The 21481-nt window shown below is 56.0% G+C and overlaps 2 protein-coding genes across 2 annotated transcripts; both read right to left on the minus strand.

Moving 5' to 3' along the window:
* Positions 1-1200: 1200 nt before the first annotated feature.
* Positions 1201-7818, minus strand: LOC125281941 (DENN domain-containing protein 3-like). The gene is made up of 4 exons (XM_048215834.2): positions 7783-7818; positions 5105-5363; positions 4077-4191; positions 1201-1874 (listed from the first exon to the last, which is right to left on the minus strand). The coding sequence occupies exons 1-4, from the start codon at positions 7816-7818 to the stop codon at positions 1655-1657; spliced, it is 630 nt and encodes a 209-aa protein (XP_048071791.1). The 3' UTR covers positions 1201-1654.
* A 1666-nt stretch (positions 7819-9484) lies between these two features.
* LOC130543862 (translation initiation factor IF-2-like) lies at positions 9485-12573 on the minus strand. Its single transcript, XM_057312904.1, has 2 exons — positions 12166-12573; positions 9485-9789 (listed from the first exon to the last, which is right to left on the minus strand). Exons 1-2 carry the CDS (start codon positions 12571-12573, stop codon positions 9769-9771), a joined length of 429 nt encoding a protein of 142 aa, XP_057168887.1. The 3' UTR covers positions 9485-9768.
* Between the last annotated feature and the right edge of the window lie 8908 nt (positions 12574-21481).

Here is a 21481-nt window from a genome sequence, read left to right on the forward strand (position 1 = left end):
CAAATCATAAGTCCGCCTGGGGTCAGTCAGGGCGCCTAGGTGGCGCAGTCGGTTAAGCAGCTGACTCTTGATTGGAGCTCAGGTCGCGATCTTAGGGTCATGAGATCAAGCCCATGTCAGGCTCTGCACTCAGCATGGAGCCTGCTTGGGATTCTCTCTCTCTCTCCCTCTGTCCCTCCTCCCTGCTCTCTCTCTCTCTAAAAATAATAAATGAATAAATCTTTAAAAATAATAATAGCTCTTCCTGAAGTTAGTGTCAGGAAATGGAGATAATTCAATATTCTTCCATATTTTAATTATTGTCAAAGAATAGTATCGAGTTAAAAAAAAAAAAAAACCAGACTCTCCATAATCTAATTCCCCAAATACAACTAAGCATTCTCTCCCAATTTCTGTCCACACAGAGGCCTAGTTTACACGCCACCATTATAGCAGAAAAACAGATTTTAAAAATCTATAAATCTGTATTTATAAACTGCCTTTTGCATTTCTGTCATCTGTTTTTCTGTTTTCTAGTTCGGGTCATTTAGCAACGACCATCAGGAGACAGAAAACTCGAGGAGCAGGGAAACTGAACACGTTTTTCGAGTTAAATGTTCCTTTGCATTAACGTCTAGCAGGATGGTATTTGTTGCCAGTCACACGTGAATGATCACGCGTACAAAGGCCGAGAAAGTGAAGCAGGTGCTGTCCTCCCCGCAGGCCCGAACCCGTTCCGTTCGAGAAAGGGTGGCAACACCACCCCCAATTCACAGAAGAGGAAACGAGATGGGTGCACAAGCCACCTACCCTCAGGTGCTGAAGATTACCAGTTAATTAACGAAAAGGGACCCTGTCCTAATTTATCATCCTATCACTGCCCACGCCCGGGCAGACATGCCCTACTGAGCACGCAGTCCCGGAGGGAGACCCGGCGAGCGCTCTGTTCTGTGTCGGGGGCAATAAAACGCGGGCTAGACCCAAACTACGGGCAAACACCAGCCACATTTTGAAAACTAAAACATTAAGGCGCTGGAACTTGAGCTCCGAAGGTGGTGAGTTTGGTCAGGAAGGATTCCTGCTCATCCCTCTGACCACAGTGTGAGAACCAAAATGATGGTCTTTCCAGAAGTCTGCGACTTGCCAGGGGTGGAGGGTGGGTATTACAGCATTAAGGCAAACCTCCGTTGGCCGCCTCTGTTGTTAACCAAACCACTGAGAATTCCAAGACTAGAACTTTGTGAGAACGAAAACCAGGCGGCCAGGGCGCGTGTGGCCGGGGGATGGACCGTGTCCACACGCCACAATCATCCCCCGACGACAGGCGGCAAGTGCGCCCGACGCGATTCTCTCTAGAGTTTTCAAAACTTCTCTACGTCCTCAGGCTTTCTACTCAATATCATCAGCATTAAGGCACTTCAAGATTCCACCCCAAGAAAAGATAACTCGTTAACTGTCATGAACTTAACAGGACTGACAGCAGCGGCAGCCTGATTTTCTCAGATAACAGGAGGAGAGCTATTTCTGATGGACGTCTTTTTTAAAAAACCAAACAACATAAAATCCTCCATACTAATTTTACTTCCCACAGTTTGGTTTCATCTTCCCTTGTCTGGCAGACCTTCCCCACAGGCTACCGCCTCGGGAAGCCTCTGGGCCTTCACGGGAGCTCCCGTCACCAAACCAGAGCCCGCCCACCACCGCCAGCGCCAGGCGTGGCCTCGCAGACACGCGGGCACCGCACGGGCTCACCAGGACAGGCAGTCCTTGAGGGCGTTGTAGTAGGGGAGCTTGGAGACCACGCACACCGCGAACGGTCCGAAGCAGCCAGCCACGCCCGCGGTCGGCCAGGATGGCTCCCAGTGCGCCTTGCCGTTGTAGAAACACGACTCGTCCTGGAGAGAAAGCAACAGGCCCGTGTCACCCTCCGATCCAGCTGGTCCCAGCTTCTATCCTCAGCAGTGTGGGCCTCTGCAGACAGAAGCGAGAGGGCAGGGGCCCAGACAGCATCCTGCTCCCCCGCCACCCGGCTGGCGCCCCCTCCGGTGTCACCGCAAGTCCCAGTCAGCGTGGATGCCCCCCCTGTGTCACTGGGAGTCCCAGTCCTCGCAGATGCTCCCCTCCCCCAGTGTGTGATGTGCTGAGGTGGCAGAGACAATGACACGTCCCGACCCCAGATGGGAACACAGTGAGAACACAGTAAGACACAGAAGGGGCCATGGGCTCTGCTTACACAGGAAAAAAGCTCCAGCACTGGGCCATATGTGTGTGTGTCGGCGGGGGAGGGGGTGTTCTCAGCTGGAGAAAAGTACCGGCACCGAGATTCCAGAAGGCACAGACCACTGCAGAGCTTACGAGTGGCGCCTCACTGAGGGCCACAGTCTGGCCCCCGTGGAGGGTTGTTTGGGGTTTTTCAGTAGGGACGGCGGACCGTGATAACAGCTCCACCTGGGGATGGTGTGAACGCGAGGGTCTTGCAAGACAGGGGGAGAGCCCGGCAAGCAGTGGGCACGCCATTCGTCTACCCACCAACATTGAACCAAGGCCCTCAAGTCAGTGTGCTGGGCCCCCAGGCAAGTCCCCTCACCTCCCTGTGCGACTGCCTGCTCCCTCAGCGGTAAAACGGGGATGATGCTGAGAGTTCCCAGCCCCGTTCGCTGTGGATTAAATGAACGACTGTGCAGGAGGGTCGTCGGCACCGGGCTGAGCACACGGGCAGCTGGCATATGAGGACCACAGTGCCGTCTGCACTCCGGGCGGGGCTGCGCGTGCAGTCCACGGAAAGACAGGAGCGCAGGACAGGGCGTGGCTGGTCACTGGGCACGAGGGGAGGTGGGGAGGCCAGCATGTAGGGCCCAGAGTCACCCCGAAACCACGCAGGCACTGAGAGGATGGGCGAGGGGTCACGCACACCCCAGCAGCCAGGTGTAGTGGGGGAGTCACAGGCAAAGCAGAGGCTGTGACCTTTTTAAAATGTATTTAAGGATAAGAGAAATAACATGTACTTCTCATAGCGATCACTTCACAGACAGGCTCCCAAGCACCTTCCTGAATAATCCAGCCTCCCATCCTGTCTCTGCCGGAAGCGCTGGCCAGGGAGGGGCAGGAACTCGGCCCCCGGCTCGTCTCCCACCCCTACCTAACCCAGGCAAGCAGGCAGGCCGCCAACGCCGCAGGCCCAGCAGCCCGCACACACGGCCATGAGGGGTGGCCTCCCCGCGCTGCCCACTGCCCACCCTAGTCCAGGGGTACAGGGGACACCTAGTCCAGACACGGAGGTCGCGCACTCAGACATCAGCAGAATGCTGGACTCCCACAGGTTTCCGAGGCACATCCACAGGCGTGAAGGGACAGAGCCCATCGAGTTGAGCCTTATGCCGTGACACTTAGGGATAATTCTCCCAGCACACCTGGCCCAGCCTCTGATGGCAGAGTGGGGAGGAACAACCGGGCAGCCACCGCCCCCTCGGTGTGGGATTCCTGGACTTCCCCGGGGTAAAGCACTGCTGCTTCTGGAAACCCTCTGGACACAGGCCGTGGGTCACCCCGCCTCTTCAGGTGCACGGCGGCCCCTGCGACCTCCAGGGGCCGGCTGGCTCGCACTCGTGGCCGTGCCGGGCGGGGGAGGGCCAAGTCATGCTCTGGAGGCCCAAAGCCGTCACCCCCGCATACAAGAACACAAATGTCCCTCCACGGACATGTGGGAAACAAGCTGTGGCTCACATACACTGGGTGGTAGGACTCGGCCGTAAGACAGAGGCGCTGCTGCCCCAACGTGGATGAACTCTGACCCCATCCACTGAGTGCACGAAGCCAGACACAGAAGCCACATGCAGCCTGAGTCCACTGACACCAGGTGTCCGAAGCAGGCAAACCCATGTGGGCAGAACGGGGGCCGGGGGCCGGGGGCGGGACTTCCGGGGTGATGAACGTCTTTTGCAACCAGACGCGGCAGGGGCTGCCCGCCAGCGGGAGTGTACTTAGTGCCACTGACCCACACACGCTAAAATGATTACAATCGCGGTGATTGCGGGAAGCGTGTTTCAGCAAAAATAAACACCAGCAGATTTCAGAGGGAGTTCACGGCGGTCACGTACGTGCGGGGGTCGGGAGTACTGGGCAACCACGGCATACTTCTGTTCCCACAGACATCGGTCAGCACCAGGAAGTGGACACAGTCCTCCTTCGGTTCGGAGGCCACGTACACGCCCCCTGCGGGTAGAGAAAGGAGAGGAAATCTCGGCACGGCCCCGTGGCATCCACCTCCGAGGCTGGGCTCTCCGTGAGCCCACTTTGCGGCCTATAGAACCTGTCCTCGCCCTGCCAGCTGTGGCACTTGGGGGGTCGGGCCGCCAGCCAGCCGTGGCCCCCTCCGTCCCTCCGTGGGTGCCCATTTCTCAGCCACCCTCTGTGCTCTGCAGAATTTAGCGAAGGAACATAAGAACAACCGCAGACAAACCCTCTGGGGTGTGCCTGGGGGAGGCGACCGTTTCTGAGCATGGCAGGTGCAGGGGTTGTCCCAGCTATCCCCGGGTTGTAATCCCTGAGACCGGGAGACAGCAGCCATTCCCGATGGAACTTCCCAGACGGGGAATGACAGACGGGAAGTCCCTAGTCTGAGTCTTCTACACCAGCCACTCAGCGTTTCTCAAAGACCAGTGGAAAACATGAGGGCCACCCACTGCCGGGAACAGGCCAGGTGGGGAAAGCATGTGAGCCCGGGCTACAGGCCCCGGGGTCCCCGGAAAAAAAGGGGCCAGGGAGCCCGGACGGAAGTGCACTCTGGGGGGAGATGCTGCAGGCTAACTGGACTCATCCTGACCCACCGGCCGGACCTCTGGAAGACGGGCCTGTCAATCAGAAGTGAAAATCCTTGGAAAGCACCTCTACCAACCGTGCTGGCGATCCCGACAGCCCTTCGTCTGGGATTCGCTCTCCAAAACACGGGGGCTGCACTATTGGGCTGCACGTCCTTCAGCTCCCAAACCCCCAAGATTAAGAGAACTGAGACCTGCAGTTTGGCCTCGGGGCTGCCAGGGGTAACCAGCCCCCCGTCTGTCACCCTTTCTTGACTTGGTTTCTAGAAAGCACCATGGGGGAGTTGGGAAAGCAGGGCGGGGGATACCTGGGAAGCAGAGCTGAGGCAGGCCAAGCAGGTCCACACCGTTGGGGACACTAATGTCTTCAGGAGGGAGGCCCTTCCAGGGCTCCGTTTTGGGCTTGTCCCTCTTCTTTCTGAAGGAGCGCCTTCTGGTCTTGCTCAGAGTCGCAGAGGGGGCGCCAGCCGTCTGACTGTCATCCTTACTGACGAAAGGAGGCACAAAAACCGACAGGACCTCCGGATCGAGAGAAGAGGGGCTGCTGACCCCCTGCTTCAGGGACACCTAAAGGGAGTAATACGAGTAAGCCAACAGCGCTCACCCTTGCTCCGCTGTGCGCCTTCTGTCCAAGCACCCACTGTCGCTCTGTTCCCCTTCGACCCGCCAGAGTGCCGGTTCTGCACCCACGTGTGTGTGTGGCCTCACCCACCAGTGGCCCAGGACAGGAAGGACGGCACAGAAGCTGCTTTTAGGGACCCATCAGGCCATGCGTTCAGGCAAGTCACCCACAGCACAGGGTCTGGCTCTCCGGCTGCCCCTGGGCACACAGCCCGGCAGTTGCCAGCCCAGGACTGACAGGCAGACCTCAGTTCACATCCAGCTCTGCTTGGACTGCAGCAGCGAACGCCGCATCCCTGAGCTTCCCTCAAGGGGGCAAGGTCGCAGGTCAAAGGCTCAACCCCAGCCCCCACACCAGAGGCCCCAGTGCCCTCCCAGGTTGGGGGGGGCCGCATACTGTCCAGCCCAGTACAGATGGGGTGCCGGCGTCATGCCCCATGCCAGTGGTCCTGTTGCCACTGACCTGGGGACACGGACCGAGGGGTGAGAAGAAGGACTGCCGGCCTCAGAGAGAAGAGACACACCCTTCCTCCAGCAACCAAACGGTCACCCCAGGTCTACACAACAGGGTCGTTCAGCCTGAACACTTTCGAACTTTAACTTGGTACCTGATTTTTACAAAACCTTTTGTCTTTTCTGTCTTCCCCCAGATAATATGAAGAGCACGGGCTCTGCCTCCGACCTCCGTTCTGTCTAGCTACGATGCCTGAGACGGGCCACTCCGCAGAGGCAGTTGCCGGGCTGCTCCCCGAGCTCCCAGAAGAGGTCAACAGGCCGTGACAGAGAAACGGGCAGGTCAGCTCCAAGCTAGTGGAGAAACAGAAGTCAAGGGCAGGATTCGCTGGGTGGCAAGCATGTGGGAAGGTGGGAGGACGCCGGGGTGGGGTGGGCTGCGCGGAATCAAAGATCTCTGAGGGACTCAGAGAGGGCATCAGGAAGGACATCGTTGTCACCAGGAGAAATGGAATTGTCACCGGCAGGGAAGGGACAGCCAGCATCACCGTTTCAGTAAGAATCGTGGAGCCAAAGGGGAACTCTTACCCTTGAGAGGATTCATACAAGGAACTCCCATCAGTAAATACACTCTCTAAACTCAAAAAGCGTATTTTTATTCTGTATAATTTAAATTCAGGCAATAATTTCTTTATATTTGGGAAAAAAGTTTAGTACCAGTGGGAACAAAGACCAAACATGGGAAATCCATAGTACTGGATAATGTTTACATCTTTGTGTATCAGGCATGAAAGGAAACCACGTCTTGAGTTCTATAAAAGCTTTCTAAAACTTTCCTTATCACCATCCAGCAGTTCGGACCTACTTAACTATGAAAGTATGCACGTCCGCTCCTTCCTCACGTCAAACATCACATCGGTGAGCACAGCGTGGAGCCGGCCCCTTGCCTGCAAACCCCCCTCTGCTCTTCCCCTCTGCCCTGACGCTCCTGGGTAGGGCCCCGGCAGACCCCTCCTTCCAGGCTGTGACCCCCCCAGGGCTGACTCCTTGCCCCTCCTCAAGTGCCCCGCCTGGCTGGCAGTCTCCACACTCACATGGTGTCCTCACCTAGGGACGGCGCCCAGAGTCCCACTGTCAGCTCAGACCTCTTGCCAGTCCCAGACCGCACCCAGCTGCCTCCAGACATACCTGGCGGGTCCCTTAAACTCACAGCTTCAAAAATTAAGCTCCTGCTGATTTCCCTAAAACCCAAGCTTCCGCCCATATGCTTGCCTGTGATAAAGACAGTGACCCTCGGGTCTTCGGAGCCACCAACCGCAGAAAGGTCTCTGAAAGCAGCCCCAGTGCCAGCCCAGCTGCGCACCTGCAGACCAAGCAGCCACCCACCCCGGGACTTAGAGCAGCTACAGACTCCACAAACTAATCCTTCAAGGGTTCTGCCATGAGAATGGCATCGCCTCCTCCCGCCCGGCCCAGGGCGCCCGACCCGCACTGTCCACTCTCACAAAGGGGGGGCACCTGGGTGGCTCAGTCGGTGAAGCGTCTGCTTTCGGCTCAGGTCATGATCTCAGGGTCCTGGGATGGAGCCCCAGGTCCGGCTCCCTGCTCAGCAGGGAGCCTGCTTCTCCCTCTCCCTCTCCCTCTCCCTCTGTGCCTCTCCCCTCCCCGCTGTGTTCACTCTCTCTCAAATAAATAAATAAATAAAAATCTTAAAAAACAGAACATATGTGACCTCATCACCTGCCCCAACGGGCGGTGGCTCCTGCCACTGGCACCAGCTTTTTACCCCTGCAGACCCTTCGATGGGTCCAAACCAGCCTCACACACCATCTCCGTCCCACCACGAGAATGAAAACGGAATCTGTTTCCATACATTACCGTTATTACCACGTATTCCATGTATGTGGCACACGTGTGCTACGTCACAGGGCAGGACGACGACCTGCATCGTACGCCTGAGCAGCAGGCCAGCCTGCTTCCAAAGCCAGGGTGCCCCCAAAGCCGTGCCCCGCTGAACCTCTCGGTCTCCAGACACAAGCGCCCATGGTCCAACGCTGTGCTTTTTCCCTGCTCTCCACTCCGCCGGACTCGTGCTCACCCCCTCCCCGCTCCTCCTCTTCACCAGGGACCCCCCCCCTTACCCCCACTGGAGGGAGACTTTCCTCACCTGCAGCCAGGACAAGGCGCCTCTTCTAGACCATCAAGCCCCTGGCTCCTCACCTTCTTCCACCACCTCCACCTCCCCTCCTCACCTCCTACAGCACCTCCTTCCATCACCTCCACCTCCCCTCCTCACCTCCTACAGGACCTCCTTCCATCACCTCCACCTCCCGTCCTCACCTCCTACAGCACCTCCTTCCATCACCTCCACCTCCCCTCCTCACCTCCTACAGCACCTCCTTCCACCTCCCCTGCACCTCCTCCCTCCTCACCTCCTACAGGACCTCGTTCCACCACCTCCACCTCCCCTCCTCACCTCCTTCAGCACCTCCTTCCACCTCCCCTTCACCTCCTCCCTCCTCACCTCCTACAGCACCTCCTTCCATCACCTCCACCTCCCCTCCTCACCTCCTACAGCACCTCCTTCCACCTCCCCTGCACCTCCTCCCTCCTCACCTCCTAGAGCACCTCCTTCCGCCTCCCCCTGCCCTGGCTCAGCACCTAGAGCACTGATGCCCTCCACGTTGTACTCTATCACCTTCAGAGCTGTTGGTGGGCTGGGCCGGGGACTGTGTGGTCTCTCTGTGTCCCCACATTCAGCCAGCCGACGGCTCTCAGCGGAGGTTGCTCATCCATTCACATCCTCGCGCTCCGCGACCTCTTAGAGCGCAGCAGTCCGGATGCTGAAGGGAATGCGGTCATCATGCTAACAGCAGGAGACTACCTCTCGCCCCGCCATTTATCTAGTCCCTTAAAGTAAGATGGCCTAAATTCAGCCAACTTGGCATTTGGCCATACATCACACATCTGTTTTTCCACCGAACGTATGTCCTTGCGTCTTTTCTGGTTGGATAAGCAATGCAGTCCCATGTTAAAAGCTAACGACAATACAGGAAGAATAAAATACAAAAGAACAGAAAGGAAAGGCCTTCCCCCTAATTCCACGAAAGGGTGGGTAATACTATGCACAGCGGAGATTACAGCCTTCCCGTTTCTTATGTGCGTATATATCAATATGATTTGTCCCCCTACATACAATCATCTCCTTTTACTGGTTCCACTAGCTTTTTTCTCCACTTCAGCATATGGGGTGGCTGATTCCCTGTCACAGCTGTATGGTGCCACACGGGGACGACGCAGTAACAGCCCTACCGAGGGACAGCTGGCGTGCTCTCTTCTTCGTCACACGCACAACCTGAGCAAAGGCAGCGGTGAGCAGTGTCTGCCATACATACGTGCACGTGTCCGACTGGGTCATCAGAGTAAGTTCCTGAACGCACAGTCCTGGATCCCAGAGCATTGCAACGGCCCCTCCCCTACGGGCGAGACAAGGTCTGTTCTCACAGCCTGGGGACAGTCACTCCTGCTCTTCTCTCGCCCACACTGATTTACTAACCCCTCCCCGGGAACAACCATTTCAGTCCAAAAAACCAGAGCTAATTAAACAAAATGAGAGACACACACCCTAATTGATAGCATCACAGATTGATTTCTTATTCTTTTTTTTTTAAGATTTTATTTATTCATTTGAAAGAGAGAGAGACAGCCCGCGAGAGAGGGAACACAGGCAGGGGGACTGGGAGAGGAAGAAGCAGGCTCCCAGCGGAGGAGCCTGATGTGGGGCTCGATCCCAGAACGCCGGGATCACGCCCTGAGCCGAAGGCACACGCTTAATGACTGAGCCACCCAGGCGCCCCCACAGATTTATTTCTGTTAGATTATAGAGCGGCACTGATCTTCACACAGGATGGGCCATAATCTGTGAAATAAAGCAGAAAACAGATTTGTTTAGCACTCTAGAACTTGCTGTCCACCACCGTTAATAGCCACGTGGCTATTGAAATTGAAATTAAAATTCAATGAAGTGTAAAATCCAGTTCCTCAGTGGCACTAGCCATGCCTCAAGCACCTGGTAGCCATGTGTGGCTAGTGGCCGACACACGGATGGCACAGATGAGGAACACTGGCGTCATCACTCAGAAAGTTCTGGTGGACAGTGCTGCTCTAGAAACCGAAAGCTGGGACGCTCTCCACCAAGAACCGCTACAATGTTGCCTTCACACCAAGAATTACGCCAGTGAGCTACTCGAGGCACGGAGCTCTCGGCCCACTCGGAGGGTTAGTGGTGGATCCTTCCACACCCCACGCCTCATCTCCACGGCAACCACGGAGTAGAGAGAGATGTAACCAAGTCAGAACCTCCCATGGGGTGGACGTATTCTCCAAGTCTTTGTCACTACCCTCACAAAACACCACCCATCTAAGAAATGAAATGGAAAGTTAGGACTCCTTACTACCCTACCAGTAAGTGGAATGTTTCTCATACCTCCAGGCTTGTTTTCATCTGTCACCAAGCAGGAATGTCTCAACGACAGAGAAATGGTGATTTTCAAAGTTATAAAAAAAGCCTCAGACGTTAGAAATAGAACTGCTATAACAGCAGAGTGGCCAAGTGAAGTCACATGTTTAGGTAACTGTAACGTCAACATCGGCCTTAAAGGAGGCTCAGCCCAGGAAGTTGGATCCGTCCCGAAAGGCTGCCTTTTTCCTACTCCAAATATTTGCGCTCCACCTCTTGCTGAACCCCTAACAGAATCAGCGTGTAGGATAAAAAGGGTAATAGCTAAAATGCAGAGTAGCAAACTGCCACTTGCCTGGGAAAGCCGTGGCCTGTTTGGGGCAGGAAAGCACCACCGTGCCATTCACCCTGCTCTCGAGACACGTCTCACCCTGGGGCAACCAACATGCATGCCGAAATCACCCAAGAAGCAACTGAAACCAGGTCATTTCCTATCAGAAGAAAAAGGAGGCAATGCCATTGGCAAATTAGAGGCAGGGAGATAACTCAGTCGATGAGGGTCAGAGGAGACAGAGGTCAAAAGGGGATGCAGACATCACCGGGATTTGGGGAGTAAGAAAGGAGGAGGGAAATGCAGAACCCATCGAAGTTGGCTCTGTATTAAGGGAGACAGGTCGCCTGGGTGGCTCAGTCAGTTAAGCATCTGCCTTCTGCTCAGGTCATGATCCCGGGGTTGTGGGTCCCTGTTCAGTGGGGAGTCTGCTTCTCCTTCTCCCTCTGCCCCTAGCCCCTCTCCTGCTCTATCTCTCTCTCCCTCACTCAAATGAATAAAATCTTAAAAAAAAAAAAGCTAAGGAGAATACCAAGACATTAAGAGACATTTATCCAGTTAATTTGAGCAATATCTAGCTTCTCCTGATGACCTCAACCCTTTCCGCTGCACCCCTAAATACTCGGGTGCCTTCCTGTGCCTCTCACTGCTGTTGTCCAGAATGAGATGAGGACTTGCCCAGGTAACTGGGCAGTAGAGCCGGAATCTCGGAGTACTCTGGGCATCACCACTAACCAGAGAAAAATGCCACAGATAGGGTCATATGGACATCCTGGACCAAGAGAAAAAGAGGGCCACAAACCAATTCAAAAGAAAGCCTGGGTTACACAACCAAGAAAAAGCAGGGGCACAGTAAAGAAACACAGAGAATGAGAGTGTCCAAAACTGCTGCTCTCCGGGAAAAGGGTTTGTCACTCTGGCTGCTAGCACACAGAGAAAGAGAAAAGGGCCCCGGGGGGGGGGGGGGGGAGTAGGCAGCCTTTTCTGCAAGCGAGAAAAACAGGTTTCATCGCAAAATGACTAAATGCAGAACATTTGAAAGTGCCCCTTACATCTAAAACCCCAAACCTCACGATGCTGTGCCTGGCACAGCACCCACCACCGAGGAGACAGTAAGTCCGGGATAATGAATGAAATCCTTTCTTCCCCCACGTAACCCCAGGCGCCCCGGCGCACCCCCGCCTCCCCCCATCAGCCGCCTTCACCCTGCCCAGGTGTGTTTCCCGAAGACCGAGCGGCCGAAGGCGGAGCACCTGGAGGCGCGTCCTCCGAGCCCGCGCTCCTCTCCGGCGAGGGCTCCCCAGTCCGCAGACCCCCGCGACTCCTCCGCGTCCAGGACAGCCACGGTCCCCGCACCGGGCGGGCTGCGGTGGAGGGGGGGTCTGGCCGGAGCCCCGAGCACCGCCCCCACCCCGCAGACGCCCGGGATGCCGGGGCCAGACCCGCGCTCCGATCGTAGCCGCCGCCCGGCCGCGCCCCGCCTTCGTTTCCCCACCGGCCCCTACCCGCTCGGGGCCGCGGAGGCTGTCCCGGGAGGGCCCCAGCAGCGCGCACGACTCCAGCAGCCCTGAGGGCAGCGTCAGGTGCTGCGGTGCGGCCTCCGCCATGGCTGCTTGGCGGCTGCGCCCCCCTGGGCGCACCCCACTCGGGCGCCTGGGGCCGCCGACCCCGACCCCAGCCCCGCGCCCCGCGCAGCGCCGCCTGCACAGCACCCAGGCGCCCCACAGCCAGCCGCCGGGTTCGCGCAATGAGCGGTCTGTGGAGCGGAACCTCCCCCGGGGAGGGGCCTCCTGGGGTCGGGGCCTCCATGGTGGCGTGCCCGGCTGCGGCGCGCGGGGTCCAGTGGGGACGGGGCCTCCATGGGGGCGTGGCCGTCTGCGGCGCTGGGGGTCCGGTGGGGACGGGGCCTCCATGGGGGCGTGGCCGGCTGCGGCGCGCGGGGTCCGGTGGGGGAAGCGGCGGGGCCCCGCGCCAGGTCGTCATTTCCTTACCGGCTCGCGGATCCTGGCGCGTGCGCCGTGTCTGTTCGCGCGCATTCCCCCCATTGGCCCCGCCCCACCGACAGCCCCCTTCCCGGGGAACGGAGGGAAGTGGGCGGCGTCCCCAAGTGGCAGGCGAGGGCGCCCAGCCCCCGGGGCCCAGGGCGTGAAAGTCACCTGCTCTGGGGAGCCCCGGGCCGGCTCTACAGGGCGAGGAGAGACCTAGGCCTGGCACGACCCCGGCTCTCGCTGCCTCCTGGAAGCCCTCCTGTGCCCTGGACTGCGGAGTTGGTCGGGCGTGGACGGCAGAAAAGGCTGGCGGGGAAGGGGTAGAAAGATCCATTCCTGGTTAACCCGGTTAACCTTGCTGGCTCTGTCTAGTGAGAGGCTGAGCAACATTGGGCAGGAAACCCCGCGGGGTGGGCACCGCTGGAATGGATGGAGCCTGCGAGCACAGAGATGAGGAGGGTCTGAGAGGAGACAGGGCCCGTACCTGGCCAGCTCCAGACTGGCCTGATCCCGGGGGACCGTGGGCCTCCCCCAGCCACAGACTGGGCCCAGGAGGCTGGCTTTCGTGGCTGGTCCCAGTCCCAGCTCTGCCTGCCCGCCAACCTTGGCACATCCCTATCCCTCTCTGCAGGCCAGCATAAGCATCTATAAAACCGAGCGGGTAGGGCACTTCGGTGGCTCAGTGGGTTAAGTGTGTGCCTTGGGCTCAGGTCATGATCCTGGGGTCCTGGGATTGAGCCCCACATTGAGAGCTCTGCTCATAGGTGAGCCTGCTTCTCCCTCTACTGCTCCCCCTGCTTGTGCTCTCTCACTCTAGCTCTCTCAAATACATAAATAAATAAAATCTTTAAAAAAGAAAAAGCGGGAAATGATATGAAAGGAACTTTTCTAGTTCTAATAATCCATGATTCATTTTTTAAAAACCACAAATGTTTAATGATAATGTCAAACATCTGTCATCAGCCTAAGATGAAAAGGAACAAAGCAATGTCAGAATCACAAGGGGAATGGGTGGGCCTGGACCTGGGAGTGCAGTATTCCTCCAACCTTCCCAGCCTGGTGAGGCCCTCACTGCCCGCAGCCTGACTCATGGGTTCCGAGTTTCACTCACTAAGTCACCTATTTATTGGCTGTGGGTCACTGCTGGTTCTCACTTAGGTCTGGCATCCGCGATCTCATTGGTAGTTACCAATGAGCCAAGTAGTTACAGTCACTGACTTCCAAAGCAGGACAGATTTTGCTCATACTTGTCTGGCTCTCTCCGTGGTGTTTTCGTTGTTGGTGGCCTCAGCACAGGGCAGAGTGGAGATACCCATGAACCCCCAGTGCCCAGGAAAGGCTCACTGATGCGGCTTGGAGGCATGAGCCACTCCAGGAAGGCAGCAAAGCCCTGGGCTCTAGGGACCTGGGCTGGAGCCTGGCTCTTGTGCGAGCTGTGGGACAGCCAAGCTCTTCACTGGCCCTAAGCCTCGGCGCCTTCCTGTTTGTTCAAATGCTGCTGGGTGTGGTCAGGACTCGGGGAGGTAAACACTTGGCGGCTGTCAAGAAGACCTAAGTGAGGCTCGGGCGAGAGCAGTGTCCCTTTTCCTCCAAGAGGTGCAAGGGTGGGTTTGAGGAAGGGAGCTCCGGGTAGCAACGGGTCCGGGCCTGGCTCCCGCCGTGCACGGGGCCTGCGAGGTTCTGCTTCTCTGGGCTTCACCCTTAACACCCGAGAAGGCCACAGGTCCTCCACAGGGCTCCTTCTTTACCCTGTGCTTTTCGGTGAGTCCCCAGTGCTCGTGCTGCAGACGCCTGCCCTGTCCTTGAGTGCTGATGGGATTGGACACAGAAGTGCAGATAACCAGCCACCAAAGGCACAGGTGGAAAAGCCACATAACGGCCATCTAGAGGCAGAAGATGCAGGCAAGGGAGAAGCGGGAGCACGCAGAGCCTGGCTAACGGGGCCACCTGCAAGGGCGTAACACCGCCCCACGCTGGAGCCAGGGAAGGGACAGGTCGGACTGGCTGCAGAGCTCGCTGTTACAGGGGCTCTTGCTGCGGGCACCCCCATCCCGAGGAGCAGCCTTGCTGCTCTGTCTCACTCTCAGGATTACTGTGAAGAGCAAAGGAGAAAATAGATATGAAAATTGTTTGTAAACCGTAAAGGACAGAGGCAAAAATAGGGGGATGGGCACACCGTTGTGAGTAATGCTGAACAACACCGAACTGTCGACTTCAAAAAGGTTACTTTTACGCTATGGAGTTTCATCTCAATAAATTTTTTTTAATGGAGTTTATTTTTTTTAAAGGTTTATTACTTAGCGCGTGCAGTGTGGGGGAGGGGCAAAAAGAAGGAGAGCATCTCCAGCAGATTTCCGGTAGGGCTGGATCCCACAACCCCAAGACCCCCACCTGAGCCAAAACCAAGAGTCTGACGCCGACCGACTGCACCACCCAGGCATCCCTCTAACGGAGTTTAGGAGGACCCGGTCTCAAACTGTGGTATATAGCAGCACGCCTTGTGCGTTTTAGCGGTGGTTTAGGTGTTAAAATTCTTTTAAATATAGGGAATAGAGGGAAGCTTCATGACGTTGGATTTGGCAATGATTTCTTGCATATGACAGAAAAAACACAGCCAATGAAAGAGAGAGAAACTGACTTCATCAAAATTAAAACCTTTTTGTGCATCAAAGGATTCTATTAAGAGCATGACAAGGCAATCCACCGAAGGGGACAAATATTTGCCTGTTCCCTTATCTGTAAAACAGGGACGACCCCCACCTCACCGGCTGTTGGAAAAATTGAACCTACCGGTGACTGTGGAAGAGCCTCGTGCAGAGAGCGGGGACATTTGAATATTTACAAGTCCGACCCAGGAGGCATATGGGCCTTTCGAAATCTGGGCCCCCATGTTGCCAGCCCCACCCCTCCCTGAGCCTGTCCTGCACTACCCAGACTTGGTCAGGGCCCCCCCACCAAATGCATGGTGCTTTCCGCCTCCCTGCAGGGCTGCCCAGAACACACCTCGGCCGAGGGCTGCACTTGTGTTCTCCCACCTCCTCCCCCAGTGGGAGGGGCTATTTCCCTCCAAGCTACAACCCTGAACTCAGGGTTCCGGCCTCCTCATTCTCATACCCCTGCTGCAAATCCTGATTCCAATATGTGCTGTCTTTGACCTTGGGCAAGTGACTTTCTCTCTCTGGGCCTCGGTTTCTTGTCTGTAAGATGGAATAGTACTACCTACTTTGCAGGGCTGTTCTGAGGGTCCAGCGTCACATACACCACGGTCGATGGTCAGGTGCGATCGGCATGACCTTCTGCTCTCATGGTTTATAGGAATCATCTACAGGGCCAGTCCTCTGACTTAATGGTAAGTGGACGCTGGGTCATGTTGACATGTATAACCGTAAGCGTCCACACACGACAGAGCCGAAATGCCCACTGCAGCGTTCGGGTGCTCGTCACCATGTTCCAGCCGGTGTTTATTGTCCTCAAATCATTGCCCTTTTTACTCCTCTGGCCGAGAGCTCCAGAGGTAATGTGAGTTTCTTCCATCAAGAGTTGAGGTGCCCCATTGCCCTTAAACCTGGTTGCAAATTATTTGACTCTTAACCTATGAAACTTTAATCCTTTGTGTGTGTGTGACACGTGTTCATGAGAAAATACATTTAAGCAAAAAGAAAACGCTCACACCACCCAGGATAAGCAGTTAAGTTTTTGATGTACGTCCATACACACACATGCTCCGCCCACACAGTTTGGGACTTAGTCCTACATTTGTGAGCTGATACTAAACAGACTGCTGTGTAATCTGTTGTGTTTTGCTTTACAATCTAGAATGAATATACTTTCGCGCAGATGTGTGAAATCTTCCAGTTGAAAAACAGACCTGGAGAACAGGTCAAAATACAAAATCCAGTGCGATGCTGGTAACAAGGAAAGGACCTAACACGAAATTCCACCAGATGATTAAAAGTAAAACAAAGGTCAGGGGTACCCCAGAAACGCTAACAGAAAGAAATCAGGGGCCAGATTTTCACATGAGGCAAAGCAGGAACTCAAGGCCTAGAGCACACACGGTGAGGACAGCTGAGGGAGTGTCTTGGCCTACGAGGCACCAACACAAACTTGTTTCTGACTCATCTTCTCTCTTCCCTAAGCCTTTCGGGCTCAGCTACTCCTCTGGTCCTTTCTCCAGGGTCCAAATGCCCCAGGGGCGTGTCCTCTTTCCACCTGTGGCCAGGCTAGGTCCGCCCTCCCCGGAGGTTTTCTGTGTGACCTCCTTCTGCTCCCAGGGCATAGCTTCCGGAGGACAGGCTGTCTTGGCCTTTGGCACTTCATCCGATGTTCGCCTACCGAGCATTCTTCTATTTCTTTGGAATAAATTAATCCTGCAGGGATCCAGAGCATTTTCCTCCCCCTGGGCCCAGGAGAACAAGTGTTCTGGAAGGATCTGGGTCACTTCTTTCCTTCTCCAGCAACACGGAACTGCACTACAGCTAAAACAGTTAAATTATTTATTCCTCACAAAAGTCCTGAGCTGAGGGCTAGCTGGTTTTCCACGTGAAAATATAAGCCAGGCTTTGACTTTTCTTGGTAAAGTTTACATATCCATAAACAAAGAAAAACATGAGTCTGAATAAAGAGTTTTCTCCGGGGAACGAGAGGGCCAGCACATCAGGAGAAAATGTTCGCTATGAAGAAGTCAGACGTGACCGCTCCCAGACCCAAGCTGTCTGAAGGCGCTCGCTGGGAAGCCGCTTCCCCTCCTGAGCCTTCGCGTGCTCGGTTCTATTGGGATGTTTACTGAGCACCTACTATACGTCTGGTCCTGTGATAATAGCTGGGCCCGCAAAGAATAAAATACAAGCCCTCCCCGGGCCTCCCCCCGGAGCTCCCTGGGCAGCAAGTGCATACCCAGGGAAGAGAGGGGGGCAGAGGCGCTAAGGAATCAGAGCAGGGCTCCAGCGGGGGGCTCGGGCAAGAGGAGAAAGCCCTGAGACCAGCCAGGAAGGTGAAGAGGCATTTTCCAGGGAGAAAAGGCCTGGAGAGCACGGCAGGCAAGGCAGTGGGGACGGTGTGGCGTGTGCAGAGCCCCACAAGCAAGTCCTTGGGTCCCGCAGCTGAGGAGCTGGTGGGGAGGTCTGTCCTGCTGTTGGCTCTGCCCTGGCCCCGGAACAGGGTCCAGTGCATGGGCTCCAGCGCACATTGGGGAGGGATGAAGACAGCGGGAGAGGGGGCGGGGGCCAGGTTGGGAAGGCTCAGGCGCCATGCTCGGGAGGCTGGCATCTGTCCTGGGGATGGTGGCAAGAGGCTGAGGACTTGGCCCAGGAAAGACATGGGGCCAGTGAGGTATTTGAGGAGACTGACCCAGGCTGCAGGGCAGAGGCCGGAAGTGGGATCTGAGCTCTACAGTAATCAGGCTGGTGAGCGAGGGGTCCGAGTGAGCAGTGGGTGCAGAGTGGGGAGGGCCCAGAGTGAGGAACCCTTGGGAGGCAGGATGGCAGGACAGGGACGGGGCTGGGGGGGGGAGGTGTGAGTCCAGGCTTCTCCTCTGTGGCCCCACAGATGACGGGCCCCCGTGCCACCTCCCCAGCGTGGACAACACCGTCCTCTAGAGGCCTGATGTTCTGCCCTCGTGCTGGTCCGTCCGCTCCCAGGGCAGGGACTGTGGCTGAGATGCCCGCTCCCTTGGAGCCCAGCACAGTGATCGCACAGGAAGATCTCTCTTGTCGGGACCAGGCGGGTGAGCGGGGCAGAGGAGCCTCAGAGGGACCGATGACCTTGACGGACTTGTGAGCATCTAAATGGGGCATCCTGGGGGCTGGGTGTGTGTGTGCATGTGTGTGCACGCGTGGTGAGCAACTCGTGTACTCCTGTGCCTCGGGCTGGGCCTCTTTCGTCCGCTCCCACGGTGCAGAAGGACAGGGATTGTGAGAGAGCCAGGGCGCAGCTCCAGCAGAGGGGACGCGGAACGGCTGCACAGCCGATGAAGCCCGAGCGCCCTCCGGAGAGATGGGGTCGCGGCAAAGCCACGGGGCCACCACGCCTCAGGGGGGCCGCCTTGCCAAATGCCTCCGACCTGCCCAGACAGCCCACCCTAAGCAGCTAGAGCCCCGCTGTCGAAAGTAGTTTTCTCTTTCAAATATTCGTAAATGAGAGGAAGCCATGTGTTGGTAAATGCTTACCGCCGGTTCACTCGGAGACTGCGTAATCTCTGAGCTCAGCATCTCACAGGGTTTGCACGGGTCCAAAGGGCAGCCCTTCACCCTGGCCTCAGGTCCAACAAGCCCTCCGCCAGGCACCCCCGCGAGCGGTGGAGGGCCATGTGTCGGGCCGGGCCCTGTCATCCTGCAGGGATCGAGGCCATGCCTGGGTCCAGCCAGGCCTCACGAGCACAGGGTCAATGCTCTATGTCGTCAGTGGTGAAATGAAGTGAGAGTACTTCCCTCCCCTAAGAGCAACATTCGGTCTGCACAACAAACATTTATTGAGTGTCTACTGTGTGCGGGCCGCCGTTGTGCCTGGCTGTTCTGGGGCGTAGTGGGGTTGAAATCGGACCTGTCCCGACATGGACCCAGCCCGGCTCCAGCAGGCTAGGGGCCCCCAGGCAGGCTCTCTGTGCTCTGGGCACGTTACTTCCCGGGTCCCGGCTCTGCGTCGGGCACAGAGTAATAGGGGTTCAAGGAGTATTTGATGAAAAGAAGATCAAAGTCCCCCTGTCCACTGGTTAGGGTCCAGCTGGGCTGCAGGGTGCCTGCCATTCAGCAGGGATTTTCCCCGGCCTAATACTGAGTAAAAGGATAAAGTCACAGGAGAACCCCCGCTATGGCATCATTTAACAAAGTCCAAGCGTGGACAGGACACACCTTGGTAAGAGTATGAGGCAGAGCGGGGTGCTGACGCTGAGTGCGGGCCGGGCGCAGTGGCCGTCTGAGGGTTCAGCGGGTGGGCCAGCGGTGCCCGTGTTACAATTAGACATATTCTTTTTTTTTTTTTTAATGATTTTTTATTTTATTATGTTAGTCACCATACAGTACATCCCCGGTTTCCGATGTAAGGCTCGATGATTCATTAGTTGCGTATAACACCCAGTGCACCATGCAATACGTGCCCTCCTTACTACCCATCACCGGTCTATCCCATTCCCCCACCCCCCTCCCCTCTGAGGCCCTCAGTTTGTTTCTCAGAGTCCATAGTCTCTCATGTTTCATTCCCCCTTCTGATTACCCCCCTTTCTTTATCCCTTTCTTCCCCTACTGATCATCCTAGTTCTTATGTTCCATAGATGAGAGAAATCATATGATAGTTGTCTTTCGCTGCTTGACTTATTTCACTTAGCATTATCTCCTCCAGTGCCATCCATGTTGCAGCAAATGTTGAGAATTCGTTCTTTCTGATAGCTGAGTAATATTCCATTGTATTTATGGACCACAACTTCTTAATCCAGTCCTCTGTTGAAGGGCATCTCGGCTCCTTCCATGATTTAGCTATTGTGGACAATGCTGCTATGAACATTGGGGTGCATATGGCCCTTCTCTTCACTACGTCTGTATCTTTGGGGTAAACACCCAGTAGTGCAATGGCTGGATCATAGGGTAGCTCAATTTTTAACTTTTTAAGGGACCTCCACACTGTTTTCCAGAGTGGCTGTACCAACTTGCATTCCCACCAATAATGTAGGAGGGATCCCCTTTCTCCACATCCTCTCCAACAATTGTTGTCTCTTGCCTTGTCAATTTTTGCCATTCTAACTGGCGTAAGGTGATATCTCAGTGTGGTTTTGATTTGAATTTCTTTGATGGCTAATGATTTTGAACATTTTTTCATGTGTCTGTTAGCCATTTGTATGTTTTCATTGGAAAAGTGACAATTAGACATATTCTTTGTAAATAAAAAATACTTTGTATATATGAAGAAAGAGAAAGCCAACGGTCTCGTCTATTTCTGGAGCACCATTGTGTTTGAAACGATGCAGTTGCATGGAGGGTACTTCCCCACTTCAGACACCGTGCACCTGTCCCAGACGCCCCGAGACAGCGGGCAGGCTGAGAGAATGGGGACACAAGGTGACTTCCACAGGAAACAGGGAAGCCAGCCCTGCCCAACGGGTCGTTGGCTGCCACTGTGGTCGGCTGCTGCCGGGTGCTCAGGCGGGAGGAGAGGACAGATGCGAGAACTATCTTAACCCATCCAGACCAGGAATTAAGACAAGTAAAAATAGACAGCTAACAGTAAATGGGGGGAAAAGAGGAAGTCAGGCGCTAACCTGCACTTGAGAGAGGCCCAAGGTGACTCAAGGTAATTTTCCTCTGCACCTGCTGTTCCTGTTGCCCTAGAACGCTCTTTCCCCTTCCCTCCCTGATAACTCTGACCTACCTTTCATTCGTTCAGATACCACCTCCTCCAGGAAGCCCCCTGAACCTGCCTCCCTGATTCCCAAGTTAGGGTGACCCTCTGCACCCCAACACACCCCTCAGTCCCTCGTCACGTCCCTCTGACCATGAGGCTCATGTCCTCTGTGCCTGCCCCTGGGCTTCCGACCTACTGGCCAGCCTCCCCCTCACTGGCTCCTGGCTCCGGAGCCTCGGTTCAGCCCCTCTCACACGGCACTTTTCAGAAGACAGGGTGCTGCCCTACATCCCGTCTGGTGCAAAGAGCATGGGCATTAGAGGCAGAATGACCCCTACAAGCCCACCCTCAACCCTTCACCAGCTGCAAGGGGGGAGAGCCAGGCAGACCCCACGAGGCTGGCATGAGTGATAGGTGGACCCTCAGGAAAAGTCAGACGCTCCTGCTCCACCCTGCCCTGGACTCACCCCTCCTTGGGACCGTCTGCAGTGCTACCCAGCCT

The sequence above is a fragment of the Ursus arctos genome, unplaced genomic scaffold (assembly GCF_023065955.2).
Source record: "Ursus arctos isolate Adak ecotype North America unplaced genomic scaffold, UrsArc2.0 scaffold_16, whole genome shotgun sequence".
Taxonomy (NCBI): Eukaryota; Metazoa; Chordata; class Mammalia; order Carnivora; family Ursidae; genus Ursus; species Ursus arctos.

What these genes read in the sequence shown, in the direction of transcription:
- LOC125281941 (XM_048215834.2), bottom strand. Translation starts at nt 7,818, where the DNA reads ATGCAGGTCGTCGTCCTGCCCTGTGACGTAGCACAC. An exon ending in GCCTCAGCTCTGCTTCCCAG is followed by an intron (nt 4,192 to 5,104) that starts GTATCCCCCGCC and finishes CTCTACCCGCAG; the next exon opens with GGGGCGTGTACGTGGCCTCC. An exon ending in AGTACTCCCGACCCCCGCAC is followed by an intron (nt 1,875 to 4,076) that starts GTACGTGACCGC and finishes CTTTCTCTCCAG; the next exon opens with GACGAGTCGTGTTTCTACAA.
- LOC130543862 (XM_057312904.1), bottom strand. Translation starts at nt 12,573, where the DNA reads ATGGAGGCCCCGTCCCCACCGGACCCCCAGCGCCGCAGACGGCCACGC. An exon ending in GCCTCCGCGGCCCCGAGCGG is followed by an intron (nt 9,790 to 12,165) that starts GTAGGGGCCGGT and finishes TTTATTTCACAG; the next exon opens with ATTATGGCCCATCCTGTGTG.